Here is an 18,350-nt window from a genome sequence, read left to right as displayed (position 1 = left end):
CTATCTAAGAGAAATTGTCCCAAATTTCTGCAAGGAAACAAAAAAGACAAAATCTTTTATTCTGCACCACAATATCTTTATCTTATACCTTGAATACAGTTGCATACTTGGTATAAGTATAAGATATCAAGGTATGATACCTTGGTATAATCTAGGTAATCAAACCACATACAGAAACTCAAGAGCCTTTATAGAAAACAGATTTACAGGGTTTTTTTCCAACCTAAATGCATATAATTTTCATTAATTTTATAATTACTAATAAATCTTCAATACTTCAAAATATCAATATGCTCTCTAGATATTTTCTAGCACACCAGATGTCCTCCCGTTCCATAACTAGAATTTGGAAGGATATGCAAAAGAATTATGCATGATAAGCAAGCAAAGACAGATTTCATAAATAGAGGAAATGCATATACTGACATGATCATAGATATGTTAATATATTGGAGTGACAGAAAAATTAAAGTATAATATTAACATATCATATAGATTATTATAATAGCTTACCAAATACTTATGAATTTTTTTAAGACATTGAATGATCTGTCACAATACCAAGGCAACCACAGCAAAAGGGGTAGAAAAATGATTATTAAACCTTTAGATTTCAACAACACAGTGGCCAAAAAAGGTACAAGTATAAAGATAATAAAAATTTATTATTAAAAATCATAAATGACTTCATTCTGGAGAATAAAAATCATGAACCCAGAGTAATATTTTAAATTTCTGAGGAAGCCATGCAATTAAAAGCATTTGTCTAAATTTATCTCTAAAACAAAACCATAATGTTAAATATCTATTTTAAAATAATCTTTTTCTAATATGCACAGTTAACAATACTGTCAAGCTATATAGTAAGTATAAAACTTAATAGATTTTAAATTTAAATTAAAATACTTCAATGATCTACTAATATCAATTTATGAGCAAAGAACTTTTTTTTATATCTTTCTAATTCTAATTAAAAAAAAAATTCCCATAGTTATCCCTGAATTTCTAAACTCGAATTTGTTCTTTACCTATGCGCTTGATTATTAAGGTTTAGCGATCCTGTCTGGTACATCTCCTCCAACTGCTTTCTGTTTCCAAAGTACAGAGCAAGGTCTGTGGCGATGATGGCTTTTCGGATGATCTCCAGCACCTGCTCATATTCACTGGAGCTCAGAGAGGAGAAGATATTGTGCCCTTCCAGCTATGAAGAAATAAAAAAAAAAGAAGAAGAAGAAAGAGACCAATAAAAAGCACAAGTTCTAATCTTGTGATCATATCAGTTATTTGGAACAAGATAATTAAAGTCACTAATGAAAATTGAAGAATAAAGGGACAATATGAAATGATTTCAATTTAAGAGTTTTCTAATTTCTCTTGAAAAGGTATGGTGAGAATGCCAGCACAGTGGAAATGATGAACAAGCATTACATATGATAAACACATGTCAACACACAACTTAAAACATGCTTTGTTGATTATTTGTTTTTGTCCACCAAAAGCAAATCTGAAATTCTATTTGGACTCTGGTTTTCAAATCTCACAAATACCACACCTCATTAATTTGTATTTTGCACAGAAAATTACAGGTTTATAAAGGACCTGGTCATCTAGTCCTTTCTGTTGCCTGCTGACATGTTTTTTCTTGAAACTACATGAAAAAAATTTCTTCAGTGACTTAAGAAACACATCTTCATCAGTAACTCTATTCACTATTTAACAACTTCATTGTCAGAAAAGACTTTCTAACCCAAATACCTGAGGATGCAATTGATTTAAGGCCACTTCTACTATATGGAGATGGAAAAAAGTTGTACACCTTTACACACAGTAAAAGGTAATTGTGATTCCAAGAATTTAGAATTTATGAACATTAGAATTATCTATATGTGATTCTTTTGTGGAAAAAAATAAGAGATGCCTTTCCTTTCTACCTCTCTCACATATTAAATGAAAAAATATCTTTGCCTCTTAAAAAACAAACAAAAACTAACTAGAGCTAAAAAGAGCTAATTTAAGAGGTTAAATTAATTTGCACTAAGTTGTTAGTGACTTATAAAATCTGTTTCAGGGAAAAACAAGTACTTTACACAGTGGAATAAGAAAAATACTTGAGAAAAAAAAGGTGATCAACAGTGAGGACAAGCCTTGTCCACTTCATAAGTTTGTCTATGGTCAACAACAATCAACATAAAAGAATGAAAGTAGGAGAGGGTGGTGAAGAAGACAGAGAATGAGCAATCACAAAAGTAGTAGAACTTGGAGACATAGTTTCTCTAACTCTAGGGGAAGTGAATTATGGAGAATGAATTAAGATATTATCATCACTATCAAATGCTGAAGTTTTTTTTAAAGTGCCAATTTTTTTTGTAAGGAAAAAAGGTAGAGCCTTTTTAAAAGAGTACTTTCAATAGTACCAAAGCTCAGCTCTTTTTGGTAACTTCTAATAGTGATGCTATCTAGGAACACAGGAATCAGAATAGAGAAAGCTCATGGTAGGGCTCATTCAAGATGAATGAATTGGTCAGAACTACATGATATAGTGTGAGTGTGGAACCTAGGAGAGTACCTAATGAGATATGGAAGGGGTACATTCTGAGACAAATTTTAGGTATGGAGCTCCTTGAAGTCACTTGGGAAAAAATGAACAGAAAGAAGAGAGACAGATTTGTATTTAGGCAGGAATTCACAGGAATTGGGGAGAACTGGGGAGAAAATAAAACTTAAGAGACTATGAGATTAGAAATCAAGTCAAAACAGCGTACCATATTGAAAACTGGATATGGAATCAAAAGAGACTAAAGTCTGAATACTGGCTCTGACACTGTTACCTGATAGTTGTTTTCTCTGAGCCTCAGTTTTCTCCTCTATAAAATGGGGATAATGGTCAAAATACACATTTCACAGATCTATATTGCAAACTATAAATTGTAAGGTGCTATATAAATGTGTGCTATTGAGGCAAACTTTATTTGTCCTTTATCTTTCAAACTTCAAGTTAAAAGTAAATACCTTGTAAAGGGAATACTATCCTTTGTCACTGAAATCTAACTGGCCACCCCTCACATCCTGTACTCACCTTTGAGGAGAGAGGAGAAAATACACATGACAGCAACACAAGCTCACCATGGATTTATGTTTAAGAAAAAAGCATACTACTTTCAAGTTATGTTTTAGTAACAACATAGATTTAATTCAATTTCCTGTTCATATTTATAGTGTATTTATAAAAGAGCATAATCTTGGTATTGTTGCATTAAAATATTCTTAGTCATCAAAGAAATACATTTTCTGCATATTAATAAAAGTAGAAAAATATATTTTTGAAAATTTTCCTTCAACCACCCACCTCAAATTTGTCTCAGAATGTACCCCTTCCATATCTCATTAGGTACTCTCCTAGGTTCCACACTCACACTATATCATGTAGTTCTGACCAATTCATTCAACTTGTCTATTCATCATCTGGATTATGGTTCTCTCTCTGCCTCCTCCCCCTCCATCTAAGTCTTGGCTCAGCATAAAGTTCAGTCCTTCTGAATTCATGAGCAGTGTATTCTATGGAAATCTTTCCTTCAGATCAGGGTACAAGGGATGTATTCTCCCAATTTTCCTCTATTATGTAGATCTGTTTTAAATAGCCTATTCTCTATCTGGAATATATACAGAGGCTGGATCCTTTTTCATTGCTTATAAAAGACATAAAGGCATTAACAAAGTTTTGTTTTTTGTTTTGTTTTTTAGGGTCTTTTATGTTAAAAATATATTTCAGAAAAAAATCTATGATAAATTACCCAGCTCATTTCTGTTATTACATAATTGAATAAGTTGCATTGATTTTCAGGCCTCTTATCTGGCAAATAAGAGCTCATGTTGAACTATGATAACTGAATAACTATCTAGAATAGTTTCCATATTACCTTTGTAATCACTATAACTGACAATACCACAAATCAAGTAAGGATATTTATGACTTAAAATGGGTGATCAACATGCAATTCTTCTACTTGAAAATGTGAGTTAACATTCAATTCTTGAAAATGTGAGTTACATCTATTTTTAAAAGTTTTAAACCATCAATACACTATCAGGCTTCCAAAACAGTTCACACTTTGGCTTGCTATATATAACATGCAATTAGCAGTATTGCTTGAATATTACTCAGATTTCACCTTGAATTGGGAATGACTATTAGTATGTGATGATCCTTTAGAAATTTAAGTCACACTTTTCCCATGGCACAAATAAGCCTTCCTCTTCTCAAGAATAAGGAGGAATTAGTTTATTCCATTGTGCCGCTTTTTTTTTTTTTTTTGGTAATTGATAGAAATGAATAATTTAAAGGAGTTTTTGTTCTTATGTATCAAATAAAATATTTCTTGGCAAGCTGAATTATCTTTATCAACCAATGCAAATCATTATTAATGCATATTCAATGCAAATAGTTCTGATCTGGCACACAGATCACACACCCTAACCAGGATTTCTAGGTATTTTTGAAAACTCAGCTGAACTACTTTAATATCCATATCTACTGATTTAAGGTCCACCAGTTATTTGGCATGAATAAAAACACCCACATACACACATACACACTGTACAGGGACAAGAAAACTGAGGAATTGCTGCTGGAGTGTCTGGATATGTGATAACTGTAAACCATAATTTATATAACTGGTTTATATAAACTATAGTTTATAGTTTATTTATAGTTTATTTTAACTATACCAGTTTAAACTATATAGTATACTTTATAGTATAGAGTAAACTATAATATAGTAAACTATAGTAAACTAGTAAACTATAGTAAACTAGTAACTATAGTAAACTATAGTAAACTAGTAATATAGTAAAATATAGTAAACTATAAAGCTGATAAACTATAAACCAGTTATAAAATAAACTATCAGTCAGAAATCATGTGGAGAAAAAAATGCATCTAACAGACGAGTCAAAGAAGAACAGATGTGAAGAAAAGATGTGCTCCAAAGACTTTGTCCATTCTGGTAATCATAACATGTGTGAACAAGTGTCAAGGACTACTTTCTGTGATTTTCTATATACTAGCTTGTTAATATAGCCACCACCAGACTAAATGAAAAGCAATTCAGTGTTTTCTTTTCCCTATATTCATAAATATACTAGAACAAATTGTAAACAATTCAGATTAATAGGTCAGACACTTTAATTTAGTTAGAACATTAAAAGTTAATATAAAATATATAGTGGTATGTAACAATGAATACAATTCATAAAATCCCAAAAATATGAATATGGATTAAAGTGTGAATTGTCATGAGGAAAATGAACAAAAAAACACGAGGAACTGAACAGTTTAAAAGAAAACTGCTCTAAAAATACCTCACAAAAGTGGTATACATACTATTTGTACTCAGAAATATGGGATGGATTTAGGTCAGGAAAAAAGGATCTCAACTTTTAATAAAGATGTCTATTGAAATCATTGTTCCTACTTTACAAGCAGGAGGAGGATAGAATGACAGCATATTCCAAATTTGCTTTAAAATATTCATGTATTACTTGCTACCATATGAACTAAAACTATTTTTCTAATAATCTCTCACTACTCTCTACATAAAAGGTGTGTTCTAGATCAGTGTTATGACTAAATTTCAGTATATCTTCTAATAGTTCCTAGACAACACAAAAGGACATAATATATAGTTTCCCATATACATATATATATATATATATATGTATATGGCAAACTATATATTTCATATTTCATATATATATATATATATATATATATATATATGAAAATAAGGAAAAAACAATAAATATTGTTTAGGATTGGTCCATCAACTGTCCTTGAAAACAAGACAAATTCCCATATAGATCTTTTTATTTTGGGGACATCATTTTTCAACAAAAAATCCTCTCCCCTTCTCCATCTTTTCAAAAAAAAGATGCATTGCTCTTCTGATGGAGAGATGGGATCAAAAAAGATTTAAAGTCCCACTATGAAAGGAAAATCCAAGTCCACACATTTTGAGAGAGAATCAAAGTTTGGAGAGGTTCAACAATAAGAGTCAGAGTAGAGTACAAGACAATTTCTCATTACGATCTTGCTTAAGGTTTGAGTGATAGCTAGGGTTTAAAACCAGTTTTGAAATAAAACTTTTCCCTCATAGACAGTACTTTACTCCAGTTCTCCAATATAGTAAATATTTACTCCAATAGTTAAACTAGAAAGGAATTGCTAAAAGGTCTTCACCATTTCTTGAGAGTTATAGAGGAGATAGCATATTGCTTTTTTTTGTTTTTCAGTTGGTGTTTTCTTTGCAAAGATACTGGAGTGAATTGCCATTTCCTTCTCCATCTTATTTTATAAATGAGGAAACTGAGGTTTAACAGGCTTAAATGACTTGGGTCATACAAATATTTAAAAATCTTAAGCAGGATTTGAACTCAGGAATTCTGACTCCAGGTCTAGTGCTCTAACCTCTGTGGCACCAAACTACCCTTAAGAAAATATGATCCAACAGATTTGGAAGAAAAAAAATTAGGGTCCAAATCTTGGTTCTTTCAATTACTAGCTTTGTGACACCAGGAATTTAAATCTCTTTCGTGTTTAATTTCCTTATCTATCTATACCTAATGTCATGGGCCTAAATGAGATCTATGGTCTTTTTTAGATTTAATATTATGATCTAAATCTATATACATAAAGTAATAATCCATGTCATTAGTCAAAAACTTATAGTCATTTTACTTAAATGGAAACGAAACTTCCAAACTTTCGAAGTGTTAATGTAGACAAAATGAACAAAAACAACCATACCACATGAAAATAGATTGAAAGTTAGCACCATCATTGTCCAAATAACTAAACCTGGCTAACTCATTTTAAAATAAAAAACACATTTAGCAAAAAAGGGAGGAAAGTTCTAAGGTCTCCCAACCATCCTGAGATTGACTTTAGGATACAAAAGATATGTTTCTACATTGTAGAAATGTGAAGGCATGTGAAGTTGTGTGTTTAAATTAAAACATCAAAATTAATTTGGGTTTTGTACTTGTTTCTATGACTAAATTAAACATGCAGTGAGAAATACATGATAAATACATATCATGCAGTGATAAAAGAAATCTTGCATGAAAATTAGAAGCATCACAGAGAACAAATCAAAGACACTAAATTTAAATACAAATTTTACAGTAAAGGTAAAAATAAGTAAATAAAGAATTGCATTGTAGTAGGCCTTACCTGTATCTTTGCTGCATGCCACTATTTATTTCTCCCTTGCAAATTGCACCTACCACTTACCAAACCCATCATGCTTCAGAAAACAATGGAGGGAAATGATGACCATACTTTTCTTGCATGCATGTGAGAAATGTGGTATGGAGGTAGCACATTCAGTCCCCTTACCTGCAGGAGGGATACTGTCTGGGAAAAGTGGTGCTGCTCCATGGTGGAGGTAGAGTACAGAGCTGCCAGAGGGTGATCAAACTTCTGAAGGTAGCTATTACTGAATCCTCTGTGATCCAAGTCATGGCACAAGCAGGCGATCAGAAGTCCTTTTCGCTAAGGAAATGCAGCAGAGGTGTTCAAAGGAAGAAAATAGGTCTGTGATGAGACCTTGCCTTGAATGCCACATTGATCATTTTCATTACGGCCATCAACTCCCTCTTGTTTCCACTGAGAAACATGTAGATGCCCCAGCACTTAACACAATGCCTGGCACTTCATGTTTATTGATTATTGACAGACTGACACAGTCTCCATCCCTATTGATGCTTTTCCTCCCCGCTCCATCCCCCTTTATACTCTCAGCTGAAATTTCCCCAGGGCATCCAGTTTTGCTATTCATCAGTGAAAGAAAAAGGGGAAATAATCAGTTAAAAAAGTGATTTGGAACAAGTCACATACTCCCTTGGATTTAAAAAAAAATTAATCTACTTGTCCTCATTCTTCTTTACACCAAATGAGAACTGATTATAGGTCAGAGAAGGGTTCAAGTAACAATAAGCAAAAGGTACATGGAGGAGAAGAGTGGAAAAAACAAAAACTAAGAATATAAAATTGTGCCAAGGGCTAAAGGCCCTTGAATATCAGAAAAAACAGAACTTTCTTTGGTAGGTAATATGTAGTTATTGAAGACTTTTAAGCATAGAAGTAATATAATCAGTTCTATGCCTGTGAAACAATTTGTGAATCTGAAGAATGAATTGTTAAGGAGATAAAAGTACAGTCCAGAAAGATGTTACAAAATCATCATGCTAGTCAAGGTTGCAGGCAATGAGAGTCTAGACTAGAGCAGAAATAGTAGGAACAGAAAGAGGAGGAGAGATGAGAGAGATGTTAGAGATAGACTATACAGAACTTGGTGCTAAATTTGAAAATATATTTTGCAAATAATTTTAAGTGACTTTTTTAATCTAAATTTTATATACAAAAAAAGAAAGTGCTAAATTACTAAACTTTGGCTAAAAAAAATTTACACAAGATCTCTTTAGTAAAAAAGTCCATTAGTAAAGGCAGTATTTTAGCACTGATATGTGACACTGATGAAGTTTAGCTATCAATATATTAAAACAACAAGGCATTTAAATCATATGGCTTCATAGAATAGCATTTTCTGTAGATCTAACTGAAATAAGTAGCAGCTTTTCTGTCTACACCTACCTCCAGATCTGTAAAAAGCCCTTGATTATTCTGAAGTATGGCATACATGCAGTGTGCCACAGTAACTGCGTGTTTCCAGTTGTGGTAAGGAACTCGTCGATAGTTTTTCTTAACAGACATAATAAAACGACATAGCTTTTCAGAGTCAAAGCTGTAAGAAAAATAAATTGTTATAATAGTGAAAAATTTATATCAGTATAATTCAATTAAAAACTATTTAGGCCAAAAGGAAAATACCAAAACATGTTTTTTTAAACATGTATCTACATATGTATTATATTATTGTATTGCTAAGTATGTGAAAGGCAGGGTCTGCCTTTGAGTTTTTGTCTTACTTTGGCTACCTAAAGTGCTTAATTAAACATATAGCATAAACATTTGTTGATTATTTGACATATGCCTACATCCACAAATATATAAATGAACATTTATTGTATATGAGTTAATATGATAAGTACTTCTGACATTATTTATGTGATCTGACATCATAGGAACTCTTACTAACTAAAAGCAATAACGGTATAGCCCTAGAAAGCTGCCTGAGGTCCAGAGATGGTAAATGACTTCATACAGTCACAGAGCTACAAACATAAAAGGCAGGATCTAAACCCAGTATTCTGATGTGAAGTCCAGGACTTGATCCACTAAGTAACAATGCCCTTCTTCTCTTCCATTTATTCATCTATAGATCCATCCATCCTTCTATGTACATAATAGTATAAAATTACAGGAAGAACAGGAAAGTTAGTGGTCAACTAGGTTAGTCAACTCTTTCATTTTACTGAGGCCCAGGGTTTAAATATGAACTCACTTATACACACACACACACACACACACACACACACACACTAGTGTTTCATCAGTGTGTACACTCTCCATTAAAACACAGACTCTTACACCTTTCCTTATTAAGAAGTATTAATTAATTGCTGTGGCCATGTCTTTAATTATGACTTCTACATGCTCAGTTAGTCTAGTCTATGAATAAAATATGTAAAATTTATATAGACTTTATAGTTTGGTAGGATCTGCTTGGGTATGTGTCTAAAAGCTTTTGTGTATCCAAAGTCATTTCCCAATGAAGGAGAAATAATTTAATGGATATTTCTCTCTCTCTCTCTTTCTTTCTCTCTCTCTCTCTCTCTCTCTCTCACACACACACACACACACACACACACACACACTTTCCTATGGATAAAATTACAAAGTTACAAACAAAATGGTCCTGTCTCCCTCACTTTCTTCTTCCTATAAATAGGAATATGAAAACTCTGAGGAAAACTATTGAGGGAATTCCTTATTCACAAGAACCCCTAAATTAGATCCCTTTAAAAAATGAGATATATTTATGTGAGTATATTTCCACAGAACATGTATACTGATCTATAAAATCCACCTATTGATCTAAATATGTTTTACTTACATTTGAAATATACCTTACCATTTTTATTTTTTTTAAACAAATTTTTAAAGTAACTATAACTTTTTATTGACAGAACCCATGCCTGGGTAATTTTTTACAACATTATCCCTTGCACTCACTTCTGTTCTGACTTTCCCCTCCGTCCTTCCACCCCCTCCCCCAGATGGCAAGAAGTCCTATACATGTTAAATATGCCACAGTATTTCCTAGATACAATATATGTGTGCAGCACTAAACAGTTCTCTTTTTGTACAGAAAGAGTTGGATTCAGATACTTTACCTTTTTTAAAAGCAGATATAAGTACATTTCTGACCCACCTTCATTTTACATGGGAATACATCTAATTTATTCTATTTTCTTTTTTTAGTGGAGACTAGATTGCTGGTCTGGACAAACAGATAAACTGGGGAAATCTAAGGTTTGCAATCTTCTAAACTAGTCTGAAAAAAGTATCCTGAACCCTACTAAATCTCAAGTTTGCAAGTGTTTTTGCACTTTCTTGCATTCACTGAAAACAAAGTATTATATACTGTTTTGTTTTGGGGTTTTTTTTGGAGGGGAAGATGTCATGTAGAATAAACATTTAAAATTCTAAAATGAAAAGTACGGAAGTGTTTTACATACAAGTAGAACTTCATTTTTAAAAGTATGAAATCTAAATTGTTAGGCGGTAGCCAAACTAATTGCTACTGTGTTCAAAGGGAGTCAATATGACATAAATATTTATGTGTTTTATGTAAAATACATATGTATGTGTATAAATATACATGTGTATGTATATATCAGATTTTTTCCAATTATGTATTTAATTCTTTTAGAATGTTTAGAAGGAATAAATATTTAGCCCACTGAAGAAGCTAAGCAGGAAAAAAATATTAAGTTATAATATCTTAAATTTTTTTTGCAAAACCTGTATTTAGAATTTTGTTGTTCAGTTGTTTTCAGTCTGAGACCCCATTTGGGGTTTTCTTGGCAAAGAAACTGGAATAAATGCTAATTGTTTCTCCAGTTTATTTTATAGATGGAGAAACTGAGGCAAACTTGTGACTTGCCCAGTGTCACACAGCTACTGCCTAAGGTTAGATTTGAACACAAGGAGATGTTTCCTGACTTAGTATTGCCACATTATTTATATCTTAACATCTATCTAGCTGCCTATAATATATTTTTAATAGCTGCAGGTAAAGGTATCCAACCAGAGTAATTTTTACTAAGCAATTAAGATATATACACTGAAAACAAAAGAGGAAAGTAAAAATACAAACAACTGGTTCTCACCAGTTCCACAGATATAGATCATAGTAAATAAACTAAGACCCTGATATATACTGGTTCTCAAAAAAACAAATATTTAAAAACTACCTAAATTCCTAGCATATAATAAGTATCAATTACAAGAGATGACAAGTAAATGACTCAAAGGTGAGAGGAAAAATGAAGCATTTTTTTTTTTTAAAGAAATTGAGTTGTCATAGTTAAACCTAGAAACAGGGTAAGAAATGTATGCCTTTAATTTTTTAATGGTTGCTTTAACTGAAATATGTTTTGGTTTTAAATATGGTAAGGATTGTAAAGGGGTTAAGTTGTCTTCTTGAATTGCCCCATTTTCCAGTAAAGCTGGATCTAGAGCATGCAGGAAGCCCTGATGGTGTCAAGGATGAAGCCATACCTCCCTAACCTGTGCCCGACCTGACATAATGTGCTGTCTGCATGCCAAGCTGGACTCTCTGTGTGTGTCCTGTGTTCTCTCTTCTTGAGTTTTGTCCTTTTCTCACCTTTACTACACCTTTCCCCATTCCTAGTACCTCTTTCCTCTACCCTACTATTATAAAAATACAAACTTCTATAGGGATTGTGAACTCTTTGTTCTGGCTTTGGGTTCTACAAGCATAATCATTTTTCTTTTAATACACCTAGTTTTTCACATAAGTTTTTTGAAGTTGTGATTTTCCATTAACAAGTAAAATGTAGATATTTCACAGGCTGTTCTCTAAATAAGCATTTTTGAAAATTAAAAAAAGAGCAATTTTAGTATCATTTTTCTAACTCAAAAGTTTTAACTATTATTTAATCTATATAGTCCTTTTCAGATATAGTGTGACAAAAGTTGCCCAACCTTCCTTCAGTGTCTCAGAAGAACTGAAAAGCTTCTTTCTGACTTATCCTAGAATATCAGTTCCCTTATTATAATGAGGAAAAAACAGTTTACAGTTTTGAAAATTTAGCATATACTAGATATTTACAAATAAAAGCAAATCAAAGAGGGAAAGGTATATGGCATAAAAGGAAATTATATAATGAACAATTAACATCCACATTTCTGAAAATGTTTTTGGAAATTCATACCAGGCTGTCCCACAGGTCTGATGTACCATATAGACAAAAATGGCAGGCCACATTTCCTCAAAAGGACTGATATCAAAATGGTATCTAAAATTAAAAGAGAAAATCACTTAAGAGTATGCATAATTTAAAATAAATACAATGACAAAAAGGGAGAAGATAAATTTCTTAAGTTAAACATCAAGTCTTTCAAAATCAATCACGAAATAGAATTGTTAGAAGCAATCTTGAAGTCATCTACTTTTCTAACTTTCCTTTCTTTTGAAGAGCTTCTTGAAAAAGCAATTCCATAGGCTCCCTTAAAAATCTTATCCAATGTTTAAGACACAATTATTAAGGTGCATTTTATGCATTGAAAACAAAAGAGGAAAAGTAAAAATACAAACAATTGGTTCTCATCAGTTCCACAGAAATAGACCATAGACTAACTAAGACCCTGATATACACTGGTTCTCAAAAAAACAAATATTTAAAAACTACCTAAATTCCTACCATATAAGTATCAATTACAAGAGATGACAAATGACTCAAATTATCTTCTAAGTAGTACTAGAGTAATAAATAGAAATACAATAAACTGCTACTATTATAAACATCATAATGATTCATTTCTGGTTTTCAATACTCAGATAAAACATTTGCAATGTATTTCTTAAAAATTTAAATACATCTGTATTTTTTATATCTAAACATAAATATTACTTTGCAAGCAATATGTGACAGAATTATCATTTGACTCCTTTTTAATTTATTGTGCTATTACATTAACACTCAAATGAAAACAATAGAATGTCAAAATTTATTTTAAAACATTTTCAATCATGGGATGAATATCTACTTTTAGTCCTTCACATTTTTTAAAAGACATTGTTTTTGTTAAAATGAAAAGAAAATGCCTTTTTTTCAAGGTAAGTCAAAAAGGTATAGATTTATTTATTCTAATCCTATATTCCAATGCAAATAATATAATACAAATGCAGTTCATATTTATTAAATTAGATTCAAATAAATTCAATTCACAATTATCTGCTACATGATGGAATTGTGCTAAGTGGTTATTCAAACTTTAAATCTGAAACAAAGGATTTTATAAGTATAAAAGAAGCTCACAATTCAATTTCTTTGTGAAGGTTTGCTGGGACAGTGTACTGCATGAGATTTTGCCATTCTTCTGAAGTACATATGCTATGATAGGAAAGCTTTTCCATGGTTACTCGGTAAATGCATTCTGAATGGCGAATTCTATGATACATCTGGAAGAAAAATTTCAGTAAATGATTTATACAGTCCAATAAGTATATTCTCTAAGGCTCATTATTTTTCACGTTAAAGATCCTTAACTTTTTATCCAGCTCAAAACATTGTTCACACCTTCATCTACAAAAATACACATTTATAGTATAGAAACTCAAGAGAGAGGTCACCAGGCAGTTGTGTTTAAAGCTTTATTATATTCTGTTTTATAATATTCTAAATTTTGAGTTTTAAGAAGGGAAAAGGTTTTTTTTCCCAAGTTGTAGTCTGTAACAGATATCATGCTATAAAAATTACAACATTAAGAGAAATACAAATCAATACATTTAAAGGGCAAAAGGAGTCAAGGATGTCTAAGGAGCAAAACAATTATAATAACAACCAACGCCACAAACTGTCCTTCTGATTTGAGAAAAGAAAGTTATGGGAAAGTCATATTAATGAATGTGACAGACAGGACTAATTTTTTTTCTATTCCTACTTAAATGTATTTTATACATGAACACAATAGGGAAAAAAAAAAACTAAGCATCACGTATGAAAACCTCTAAGAATGTATTCAGTTAAAGGTAATTTAGGACTACTTTGTGTATCTGCTTCATCATTATTGTGTCCTAAATTCTTTAGAGATGACACTTGTGCAAACATTTTTTTAAAAGATTAAAGTCAAGTACCAGGCTTTATGACTCAGTAAACAGACACTGAAGAAAAAAGCCTCAAAGAAATAATGGGTTTAAGTGCTTGCTTCTAAATATTGAAAATTTAAATTTAGTCAACCCCAAATCATATTAAGCAACGTCTTTTTAAATAGTTCTCTAGAAAAGAAAAAGGAGAAATGAATAAAAACCAAGTGTTTTCAAGGAGTAGCAAAAAAGGGGAAAAAAAAGACAAAAAAAACACTAGCTCCACAAAGTTGGTCTTTTACAATCAATTGTTTCTAAAGAGTGTTGAAAATGAGAAGTATTTTAAGTATTTCAGAAACCCAATGCCAAGATGCGGAATGTTAGTATTAGTTTATCACCATGTCTTGTAGAGCAAATTTTCTCTTACCAGATGTATTTAATCAATTACTAGACCAGAACAAAGGAAGAAGTGTATACAGAGATTAACTGTGAGGAGAATTAAGAAGAAACAAAGTATACAAATTGTCTGTGGCAAACTTAATTGTAAGGAGACTACAATGTGCTTTGGTGGGATATTAAAGGTAGTTTAACATGAATCATGCTGCCTAGGCTCAGAACTCTCCTGAAAGATACTAGGAGGATCATCCTGATACTGCATTTTTAAAATGACAACAAGCTATTTAAACTATATATTATGTAAGCAAAGGTATTGGAATGATGAATGCCTAAATTTATAATAAAGGAGCATAAGTCATGTTTCTGTCAAATACATACAAGTTGTTGTAGGTAATTAATAACACGAACAACTTTAGTTATAATTAATATAATTAATGTTATTCCTTGAGGTTACAGATCAGATTATTAAAGGTGCATTGAATGGGAAGAAAAGAGAAAGAATAGTTAATCTAATTACTTCCAGTCTCAAATAATAAGCCCTTCTGTTTGGCATTTGATCTTTGAAACCTTAAACCTTATTACTCTTTTCAGTATTCTATTTGACTCCCCTCCCTAATGCATGATCCTGGGGTAATTTCTCTCCATTCCATTTCTATACCTTTGAATGGGTCTTCCCATGCCTAGAATGTTTTTCCTTATCTTTCACCTCCAAGTTTTTTTTTTTTCCTTTTTTTTTTTAAAGCCCCATCTTTTTTACAGAGGGCCTTTTTATCTGAGACCTCAATGTTATTTTAGCTCTGTATTCATAGCATGAAGATTGGTTTTTTTATTAAACTATGAAAGGTTCTTCTGATGTCTTATTCTAGCCATCTGATCTTATCTTGCTCCGTAATCAGCAGGTACTAAATTTTTGCATCCTGTACTGATGGATTGCAGAGTTTCTACCATTTTTTTTTGCATAATTTATATCAGTAAGTCTGGGTTTCTTAATGAACATCCTTTTATAATTTTAAGTGAGAATTCCATGATAATAAATACTTCATACCCATAAACAAATCTGCATGAGAACCATTTGTTTGAAGTTTTATTGAAATATACTGCTTGCTGAATTCATGCAAATATTATACACAAAGTATGCTATTTATTTCAATTTTAGATCTTATTTCATAAGTTCAATTTGGAAGTAAACTCTTTTCATTTTCAAACTTCACTTTTTCTTAGTGAACTGATGATTGATCTTTTCCTCAAAGTATATATGTGCCTTTTTGTACTACCATCATCTCTTTTTTTTTCATGCAGTTTGGACAGCAACAATCCAAAAGCAAATTAATATCCTTATGTTTTATATTTAATATTGTATAACTCAGAAGAACACTGAGATACAAGCTCACCTTCTCTAGACTAAATTAGAGCAGCTTCAGATGTAAACTTCAATAGAATTGAAATATATCTCATCCTTTTCCCATATAGTATTTTTTTTTTTTGGCTGAGGCAATTGGGGTTAAGTGACTTGCACCAGGGTTACATACATAGGAAGTGTTAAGTGTCTGAGGACACATTTGAACTTAGGTCCTCCTGACTTGAGGGCTAGTGCTCTATCCACTATACCACCTAGCTGCACCTCCCCATATATTTTTAATTTATCCTGTTAGATTTCTACATTTTGAAAGTTTTCAATTCCATGTGTCTCAGTCATTTACTAAAAATGTTATTTGTAAATTATAATTGTGGGAAGAGTTGTGCCAATGATAATGGTCTGATTATTCTTTTGATGTTTTTGTTCAATTTTTGACTCAGGTAATCCCATTTGAGGTGTTCTTGGCAAAGATATTAGAGTGTTTTACCACATCCTTCTCAAGCTCATTTTACAGATAAGGAAACCGAGGCAAACAGGGTGAAGTGACTTGCCCATTGTCACACAGCTACTAACTATCTGAGGACAGATCTGAACTCAGTAAGATGAGTCTTCATCTTGGGACTATATATAGGTTTCTCAGGAGACAATTAAGATGATCTGGTACTCCTTTCTCTTTAAGGATTTGCTTTGTTGTATCCATATAGCAAACATTTTAATGTAGTCAGTAAAGCAGAAATACATGTTTTTGTTTTTTAAAGGAATATCTTGCTTCTTCCATAATCCAGTCAATGTTGGCAATTTGGTCTCTAATTCCTGTACTTTTTTGAAAACTAGCTTCTATTATTTCTTGGTTTACATATTATATAAGCCTGCTTGAAGAATCTTAAGCAAAATCTTGCTTAATGTAAATGTGAAATGAGTATGATTGCTTAGTAATTTTGACATTCCTTAACATTGCTCTTTTTTTAAGAATAGGGCAGGAACTAATCTTTTCCAGTTCAGTGGCCAATAAAATTTGTAGCCAGGAAAAAAAAATTAATCGAGGAAGTAAGATAACACACTATTCAACCCTAAATTATATTATAAGGTAAGAACATTGTAGAAATACAAAATGAATTATTTTGATTATTTTAAATTAAGATTTTCTTATGTAAAAAACCAATGTAGATAGAAATAGTGGGAATAAAAAAAAATGAGGAAAAATCTTGACAGTTTCTAAAATAGCATATGATTGTGTTGGAATATTGCTGAGATATAAGAAATGATGAGCTGGTTGATTTAGAAAAAACATGGAAAAATTATGAGAAATATAACTTGTGAATGAAGATGCTATCTACCTTCAGAGAAAGAAATAGCAAGTGGAAATATGCTTAGTATGATCTTAAATATATGAATAAGAGTGTATGTGTGTACAGGTGTATGGTTATAGATAGCTGTGTGTGTGGAAGAGATTATCTTTAAGGAATTTTGATTAGTTGATCAATGAAGATTATGCAAAATAATGATAGAAATTGCAAAATACACTACCTCTCCTTAGATCATATCTCTTTGGAAGAACTAAAAATAGGTTACTAGAAATATTTCTGAAAACAGCTATACAAACCCCCTGAAAATTTTGTGCACCCTCTGCCTTACTTTAACAAAGAGTTTTAAAAAGCTGGGAAAATGCAAATCATAGAAAGTTATTATGATGACAAGTATACACAAAGTATACACTCAGAAGAAGATATCAAAGTCAAAATCTCTACATTCAAAGCCTCCAAGAAAAATATGAATTGGTTTCAGATCATGAAAGAGTTAAAAAAGGATTTTAAAAATCATATAAGAGAATTGGGAGATACAAAAAAATCATAGAAAAAACAAACCAACTTGGTAAAAGAGATAAAAACCATACTGATGAAAATAACTCCTCAAAAAACTGACTAGGTCAAATGGTTAAAGGAAGTAATAAAGAAAAGTCAATGTGGAGGGGGATGCAATGGCTTATAAAGCAGAATTGGCCAAATGAAGATCGAGGCACAAAAATTCACTGAAGAAAATAATTCCTTAAAAATAAAAAGTGAGCAAACGGAAGCTAATGACTTTATGAGAATTCAAGAAATAAAACAAAATCAAATTTTCTTATAGAAAATTTCTCAGCTTTTGGATTTATGAGAATTTAGGCATTCTATAGGAATGAATCACTTGCAAATTCCATGAAAATTTCAAGTTTTACCACATGAGTGAGGTCAAAAGTAACCCTTTTGTCTATTCTGTGCTATTTTCCATTTCAAAATGTAAAGAAAGGCAAATGAATTGGAACT

The 18,350-nt window shown here is 31.5% G+C and overlaps 1 protein-coding gene across 2 annotated transcripts in view; it reads right to left on the bottom strand.

The window, feature by feature from the left end:
- PDE10A (phosphodiesterase 10A) overlaps window positions 1–18,350 on the bottom strand; it is a 341,504-nt gene that overhangs the window by 35,334 nt on the left and 287,820 nt on the right. For both annotated transcript variants that reach the window (XM_031968385.1, XM_031968386.1), the window contains 5 exons: window positions 13,528–13,670; window positions 12,421–12,504; window positions 8,651–8,801; window positions 7,394–7,549; window positions 1,029–1,201 (listed from right to left, as the gene is read on the bottom strand). In XM_031968385.1, the coding sequence (XP_031824245.1) occupies window positions 1,029–1,201; window positions 7,394–7,549; window positions 8,651–8,801; window positions 12,421–12,504; window positions 13,528–13,670 (707 nt within the window). The remainder of the gene's footprint in view (window positions 1–1,028; window positions 1,202–7,393; window positions 7,550–8,650; window positions 8,802–12,420; window positions 12,505–13,527; window positions 13,671–18,350) is intronic.

The sequence above is a fragment of the Sarcophilus harrisii genome, chromosome 4 (assembly GCF_902635505.1).
Source record: "Sarcophilus harrisii chromosome 4, mSarHar1.11, whole genome shotgun sequence".
Taxonomy (NCBI): Eukaryota; Metazoa; Chordata; class Mammalia; order Dasyuromorphia; family Dasyuridae; genus Sarcophilus; species Sarcophilus harrisii.
The sequence above is the reverse complement of the archived record's forward strand: the minus strand, read 5'-3'. Positions and strand labels throughout refer to the sequence as shown.